General features: G+C 50.0%; 1 protein-coding gene across 12 annotated transcripts in view; it reads right to left on the reverse strand.

Moving 5' to 3' along the window:
* PPP6R2 (protein phosphatase 6 regulatory subunit 2) overlaps positions 1-8,256 on the reverse strand; it is a 53,148-nt gene that overhangs the window by 27,301 nt on the left and 17,591 nt on the right. For 11 of the 12 annotated variants that reach the window (XM_034985997.1, XM_034985996.1, XM_034985993.1 and 8 more), the window contains one exon: positions 2,909-3,095. In XM_034985997.1, coding sequence (XP_034841888.1) covers positions 2,909-3,095 — 187 coding nt within the window. Of the gene's footprint in view, positions 1-2,908; positions 3,119-8,256 lie in introns of all 12 variants that reach the window. The other variant, XM_034986003.1, reaches the window with a different exon arrangement.

Raw genomic sequence — 8,256 nt, forward strand, 5'->3', positions numbered from 1 at the left:
GTATCATACTTCTGGACCACGACTGATTGCAGGTACCCAAAACCGTGGACAAGGCAGAACTACTATATTATGTATCATACCACTATACACAAATGTTCATAGCAGCTCGACTTGTAACAGACCAAAGTGCAAACACGTCATGTGTCCTTCAACAAATGAACAGTTAAACTGTGCTCCAGCCACACTTTGGGCTACTCCCAGTGCTGGTAGGGTCCTCATCCTGTAGAAATACATATGGGAGGGGCGCCTGGGTGGCTCCGTCCGTTAAGCCTCTGCCTGTGGCTCAGGTCCTGATCCCAGGGTTCTGGGATCAAGTCCCACATTGGGCTCCCTGCTTAGTGTGGAGCCTGCTTCTCCCTCTCCCTCTGCCGCTCCCCCTGCTTCTGCATTCTCCCTCAAGTAAATAAATAAAATCTTAAAAAAAAAAAAAAGAAAAGAAAAGAAACACATATGGGAATATCTAGGGATGGGGTTTGGAAATAGGGGATGTAGAAAAAATAAAACTGGTCAGAAACATGTAATTATTGAAGCTGTGTGACAGAAACACAGGGGTTCATAAACTATTTTCTCTATAAATGTGTGAAATGGTCTGAAATGAAGAGTTAAGAAAATGTAGTCTGTTCACTGCAGCCCACGTCTCTGTGGAAACTGGGATCAAACACTGTGGCCCTGTCCCAGCCGACCCTAGAAACAAAGCAACTTCTGGGTTACTACTAACTCTGGTATAGCAATACTGTGGACACTCCATCTGCTAGAAAGAACATGGGAGCTACATAGGAAAAGACATACCAAATCCATTTCTAAGTGAAAAAAAAAAAAATGTGCACTATTCAGAGTATGATGCCATTATCTGAAAATAAATGTCTTACAGGAAAAGAACGGCTGCTTTTGGGGAGGAACAGGAACTAAATAATCAACAGTGGTTGCCTCTCGAGTATTACAGGAGACTGTTCATGTATTTTTGTCTTGTTTGAAATTCATATAAATGTGTTAAATGTTTGTCAATAGAAGAAATATTTTGAAAGAGTGCATTTCATATTATTTTGATGTACTGGGCAAAGGAAGAAGAAGGAAATATAAGCAGCAGTAAACTACAGCAAACATCTGAAAGTAGCAGAGAAATATGGTCAGGCTAAGGCAATTATGAGCTGAGTGGCAAGGACCAGAATCAAAGGTTTTCAGAAATTCTACCATTTCCCCACAGCCACGCTGAACCCCACTTCCCCACGGTCACGCTGACGCCCCCGCCCCCACTGCCCCACGGACAGGCTGACCCCCCCCGCCCCTCCACGGACATGCTGACCACGACGCTCACCCCCCACACCGGTCACTAGCAAGGGAGGACTTAGTGTCATGTCCTAGAACCTCTGCCACCACTAATACCTTCTCTCACCACCTGCATCCCCCCATTCTTCACTTATACTCTGACTGGTTCAGAAAAGCATCTGAGTGAGACTGTCCTCTGAGGTCCCTTGCAAAGCTTAAGGTCTAGGATCCTGAGAAAGGTATGTTCCATCGAACACTGACAACATGCCAACAACTTCTCCAAGGGAACTACGATCTGCCCTGCAGCTTGTACCTTCTCAGAACTCCAGACATATACGTAAAATATAGTCTGTTCCCTCACTCGATATTTCATGATACTGAACGATTATGGTTAATATTTCTGGGGGGTGATAATTTGCTCAGCAGTCTTGTCCCCTCCTAGGGTTATAATTAAACGAATTTTTAAGGGGCACCTGGGTGGCTCAGTCATTAAGCATCTGCCTTCGGTTCAGGTCGTGGTCCCGGGGTCCTGGGATTGAGCCCCGCATCGGGCTCCCTGCTCAGCGGGAAGCCTGCTTCTCCCTCTCCCACTCCCCCTGCTTGTGTTCCCTCTCTCGCTGTGTCTGTCTCTGTCAAATAAATAAATAAAAATCTTTTTTAAAAAAAGAATTTTTTTTTTTTAATTTTTTTTTTAAGATTTTATTTATTTATTTGAGACAGAGAGAATGAGAAAGAGAGAGCACATGAGAGGGGGGAGGGTCAGAGGCAGAAGCAGGCTCCCTGCCGAGCAGGGAGCCCGATGCGGGACTCGATCCAGGGACTCCAGGATCATGACCTGAGCCGAAGACAGTCGCTTAACCAACTGAGCCACCCAGGCGCCCTAAAAAAAGAATTTTTAAAAGTCCTTGTATTTTAGAGGTATACACGGTAATATTAACAATAAAATCATACGATATCTGTTACTTGTTTTGAAATAATCCACTGGGGATGGTGGGAAGGGATAAAAGGTGAAAGACTCACCAGGACTGGCTGCTGGGGCTGGTGGCAGGCCTGAGGAACCCCTACAATGCACGCCCTATTTCTGCGTGTCCACAGTGTGGGTGCTGCAGAAGCACGAATACAGGCAGGAGCAAGAATGGACTCCAAGAAGACCATGCTCCAGCTAACAAAACGAATTCACTATTTTTACAGAAGCCTAATGCTGAAAGTTTTCTTTGCTTTGCAACAATAAGTGTCCTAAACACATAAATACCTGCCACCCCAACAGAGCAGCAGATCTTAGAAGGTGGACATCCTAAGAACCTGTCATGACGCAGGCATGTCCCTATTCCTCATGCCTGTGACTGGTCGGGACAAGACAAGCTAGCCTGGTTTGGAGTCCTGAGCAGCTCTCAGGGATGGCAGGAAGATGTGCTTATTCCTAAGCTAGCCAGCAGAAATATCCTCAGGAAGCCACTTTCCTACTCAAATTCAACTCACATAGCAGCAGCCTACAATGCTCCAACTATGCCCCTTGGAACAGTCAGAAACACCGTTCTCCAAGCCCCGGAGATACCGCTGCACAGCGACAGCTGACAGCAAGATGCATCAGCATCAGCCATGCCTGCCACCCCAAACCACATGGGCCTGGCAGATTATTTACCTGTTCAGTTTTTCTTGCAATGAGATTACCAATGGTCTTGCTGAAAAAACTGGCAAGCAGAGGATTGAGAGGCGGCTCGTGGTCCAAGAAATCGTAAAGAAGGTTCAGCAGAGTCTCATCCCCTCCTAGTCTGTCGTTGATCTGCGGCACATCACAAGTCAGCAGCTCACAGGCTGTGTTTGGATACCTAAGAGGGCACAATGCAAGCAACTGGAGGTGAAATTAGACTTCTTCAGCTCTCAGGAAGCTGCTTAAATGACCAGCCTCTCAGGAAACAGGTCCACGGGTCAGACCCTGGAATGGAGTAAAAATATTAATATCCTGTGACCAAGAGGCATTTTTGACTACAAGCAGCTCCATGTATTTAACATACATTTTTCTTGCTCCTCATACCCTACACCGTGGTATCTTACATTTTCTGACTCTACTGTATTCTCTAAATAACGCTCCTTAGTCTTTCGGTTTCTCCCCTCTCGAAACCTCTGTCCTCACACCCACCAGCCAGGTCTCTTCCATCCTGTGACCACACAGTTAGTGATGCCAAGTCCGCTGTTTGCACCCTCCCTCTCCATGCCCTTCCTATCCCTGCACACCAACAAGCACAGACCCAAGCTTGTCCCTCGGCTAAAGAAATGCCACATCACCAGCTTATGATGCAGTACCAGTTATAAGATGTTACAAAGGCAAATTATTAGTAAGAAATACCAGTACACATAAAATGACCAGATACAAAATAATCTTTATCCCATCACATGTAACCCCATGACATCCTTCTGCTCCCTGCCCTACCATCTGATAGACACAGGGTCACTGCCATTGCCCCTGGGACACACACAGCTACCCAACAACGTGCTGCGTCCAGGAGAGGGCCCACAAGAGCGGGGCCATTAACAAGGCTTTGTGCCGGGGCACCTGGGTGGCTCAGTCGGTTGGGCGTCCGACTCTTCGTTTTGGCTCAGGTCATGATCTCAGGGTCGTGGGATCAAGCCCTGCATTGGCCTCTGAGCTCAGCAGGCAGTCTGCTGGAGATTCTCTCCCTCTTCTTCTCCCTCTGCCCCTCCCCCTGCTCTCTCTCTCTCTTGCTCTCTAAAATAAATAAATCTTAAAAAAAGATAATAATGCCTGGTGCCGCATCCAGGTACGTGTGGGAATGCAGGTGAGGGTGACCGGGGCCAGCACAGACAGGGGTGTGGTAGCTGTCTAGAGCATACCTGATACTCCACAGGACAAGCTCTGCAGCTTCAGGCACATGACCTAACCTCTCTGTGTCCGGGCTTTCTCCTCTGAACGTGGGGGTGCAAGTGCCCACCCGCCCCACAAGGCTATGCATAAAACAGTAAGCCCTGGGTCAAGGTCAGCCACCATGACCCTCCTGCTCCTGGCAGCCACCAACATAGGCCTTAACACAGGCCTAAACCCAGGTGGTCACTGTGGGTTGGCTACAGAGGCCTGGGTTAGAGAGACTGTAGAGGAAACAGCAGAGAGTGGCAGCCAACTAAACGTAGAAGGGGGAGAAACCAAGAAATCTACGTCTGGCTATGGGCCAGGCGTTTCTCATCAGCCCAGAGAAGAGAAAGCACCTTCTAGAGCTCAGAGAAACAGTACCGTGTGCACAGGCTAGGGGTGAGAGACCTGCTGCATTCACAAAGAGGTGGCCCAGTTAGGTATGCAGGACCAGGCCATGAGAGGGGGCAAGGGGAGGTGCAACCAGTGCCCACTCACCTCATGGGATGGTTACAAGGATCAAATGAGTCACCTCAGCACCATGAATGTGCACCGTGAAACCAGCATGGAGGAGAACACACAGCCGCCAGGGGCAGGAGGTCAGAGTGCAGGGCAGGAGGGCCAGGCCACAGTGACCCTGAGGCCAGAGCAAGGCCTTGCATCACACAGGCTGAAAGGTGTCCACCAGACTCCCAACAACAAGAGAAGATGTACCAAGGGTACAAAAGAATCAAGGCCCAGAGGAAAGTACAGACTATTCCCTCAGGAAACGTTTCCAGAGCACATGGAAAGGCCCCAATCTGGTTTCCACATACAAGCAAACGTGCACACATGTGGCAAGATGAGCTATGAGGCACTGACCCTCTAAGGTTATATCTAGGTAGAGGGACTGAGGTTTTCATTATTGGTATTTTATTAATTATTCTTCAAAAAAACAGGTACTGCTTTAGTAGGTTCTAAAATTTATATAAGGAACAGGAATTCAATTAAACAGGGCAGATCAAATATACAGGCTTGTTATCTTCCCCTCTAAAGCTCCTATTCCAATAATGCAAAGGTAAAAAGACAAAAAGTGGAGGGGCGCCTAAGTGGCTCAGTCAGTTAAGCGTCTGCCTTCGGCTCAGGTCATGATCTCAGGGTCCTGGGATGGAGCCCCGCATCGGGCTCCCTGCTCAGCCAGGAGCCTGCTTCTTCCTCTCCCTCTGCCTTCCGCTCTGCCTATTTGTATTCTCTCTCTCTCTGTCAAATAAATAAAATCTTTAAAAGAAAGAAGGAAAAGAAAAGAAAAAAAGAAAGGAGAGGAAATGACTCCTGGCAAGGCCCAGAGGACTGTATGGCGCACTAGGGGAGCTAAGTCTCTCTGGAAACCACTCCAGAGAGGCCTGGACACAGAGGCAGTGGCTACCAGGCAGGGTGCAAGGCCTGGCTCAGGACAGCTGTGGGCTTCCTGCCCCTCCCTTGCCGGTACACAGGACTCAGAAGTTATCCCCTGGAAAAGGTGGACCAGAGCAGCTCCTGAATCAGGGACATCAGGTACAGCTGAGGGATTGGTGGGACACCGTCCAGAAACACGGGGCCTGGTAAATAAAAAGCTTCCTGACTCAGGCTGCTATCAGGTCCTCGTCCCACAGCTAGGAGCAGGGGGGATTATTTTCTGGAGAAACTATGGGACAGAGAGAAAACTCAACCAATCATCATCTAACCAAGAGGCTGGCCACCTATCGTTCACGCGGAAGCATGATGAGCAAGCCTCACTCAGACCCCAAACCTTGCGCAGGCTCTGGTGCCTCTCTTTCAGAAGGAACATAAGGGCTGACCAAATAAACAAGTGCCAGAAGACAAGGCACGCAGAGCAATGACAGAAGAAACTACCAGAAACACTCCAACACAGAGTGGCCACGAGCAAGAAATGGAGGCTTGGAGTTAAAATAGCTGACAATAAGAAAGACCTCTTCAATTAAAAATACAATAGAGGGGCGCCTGGGTGGCTCAATTGTTAAGCGTCCTTCGGCTCAGGTCATGGTCCCGGGGTCCTGGGAGATCAAGCCCCGCGTCGGGCTCCCTGCTCCGCGGGAAGCCTGCTTCTCCCTCTCCCACTCCCCCTGCTTGTGTTCCCTCTCTCGCTGTGTCTCTCTGTCAAATAAATAAAATCTTAAAAAAACAAACAAACAAACAATAGAAAGCTTACAAATCAGTAAAAGGACAGGAAGACAGCATGTGAAGAAGCCTCTCAGATGTAGACAGAAAGGCAAAGACAAGACATTCAGAGCAAAAAGAAGAGGAAAGCATTAATTCAAGTGGTCTAACAGCTGATTACAAGACCCAGGAAGAGAAAACAGAGGGCAACCCGGAGGGGAGAAGATTATCAAAGAAACAACACAGGAAGTTTCCCTGTGGGCAAGGCCATGAACTGATGGGCTGAAAGGGCCCAGGGTTACCTACACAATCAGTGACAAGAAGCCTGGATGCAGTGTCTCCATGTTCACAGCTGAGCCTTCACTCTAAAACCTCTCCAGTTTTGTTTTGTTGTTTTAATATTTTATTTATTTATTTGACAGAGAGACAGCGAGGGCAGGAACACAAGCAGAGGAAGTGGGAGAAGGAGAAGCAGGCTTCCCGCTGAGCAGGGAGCCCGACATGGGACTCGATCCCAGGACCCCAGGATCCTGACCCAAACCAAAGACAGACGCTTAACGACTGAGCCACCCAGGTGCCCCTAAAACCTCTCCAGTTTAAACTGCCCTGTCCTGACCCCGGGGGTGATCTCACATTACTGGGAGACTCCAGGATGATGGGACCAGACGAGGGCCCAAGTGCCCCCTGGAGGAGACAAAACCTGGGAGTCCTGTTGCATCCAGCGTGTCAGCAACAAGGTCAGGAAGGGGAGGCAACTGCGGAGTCTTACTCTAAAGCACGGAGAGTGCTGGCCGTGCAGAGCCTAAACCAGAGGGAGGTTCGAACAAGCGTGAAAGGAGAACAGTGCCCTATCAGGCCCTCACATGGTCCTCCTCCTCAGGAAGCTACTGGAAAATACGACTCCCCACAGGAAGGAAACCAAAGATGATGACGACGAGGTCCTGGAACATGGAAGGTGGGCCCTGGGTTATCAGAGTGAGGCTGGAGGGAACCCTCTTGCCCCTTCAGACACCTCCCTCTGTGCCAAGACTTGCTGCCCCCCAGGGGGTCATCAGGCTACTGGGCTCAGCCATCCTTCCTGCTCTGACCTGTAGCACCTCAGGGTCTTCTGGAGGGCATCCTTTGTGGGGGGCTATCCTGCTGCAGCCCCGTTTCCCGACAGGTGCGCAGTTCTAACTCTGCGATCTGGATCACAGAAGCCCACAGCCCAGAGCCACAAAACACTCTCTCCCACAGCACTTTGCAAGTAACCACAGTGCTGTCTTGGTGCTCTGTCTGCTGACTCTTTTGTCTTATTCCTCAAATGGCTGAGAACTCAGCAGGCAAACTGGACAGCAACTCCAAGAAAAAGACCAGGACCTCCTTGCGGCTCTCAGGCTGGACCAGGTGGCTGGCTCCTCCGTCCAGGGCTGCACCAAAGAGCCCTCATGCAGCAGCCTCTGGCTTTAAGCAGCAGCAGTGACTGCTGTCTGACCTCAAACCACCAGGGGCAGCTTCTCTGGAACAGGCACGGCTCAGGTGCATCCTCCACTATCGGGGAGAAGAGTGTCCCCATAACCCAGCCTGTAGGGGGAAGCAAGCAGCCAGGTCGCCTCAGAGGCACAAGGCCAGGCCAGCCAAGGTGGGCGGTCGCCAGGAGTGGAGAAGCACAGGCCGTGGTTCCTGTAAGGCAAGGGATGGGAGCACGGCCACGCTCACTCCCTCCCTCCCGGACAGCTCGTACGCCACCGCGTCAGAGCTCCGGGCCTGCAGAGCCTGCAGTATGTCCCGTCGGACCTTCCAGAGATGGCATGCTGCCCTGGTCTAGTCTCTTCCCCATCTCTGAAAAACAACTTTCACCCTACTTCTTTCTTGCCTACCACACCACCTCATCCATCTATCCATCGATCCTACTCCTTTTCTCAAAAAGGAATCTTTGGGGACGCCTGGGTGGCTCAGTCAGTTAAGCATCTGCCTTCAGCTCAGGTCATGATCCTGGAGTCCTGGGA

This window comes from Mirounga leonina, unplaced genomic scaffold (genome assembly GCF_011800145.1).
Source record: "Mirounga leonina isolate KUSES-001 unplaced genomic scaffold, KU_Mleo_1.0 Mir_375, whole genome shotgun sequence".
Taxonomy (NCBI): Eukaryota; Metazoa; Chordata; class Mammalia; order Carnivora; family Phocidae; genus Mirounga; species Mirounga leonina.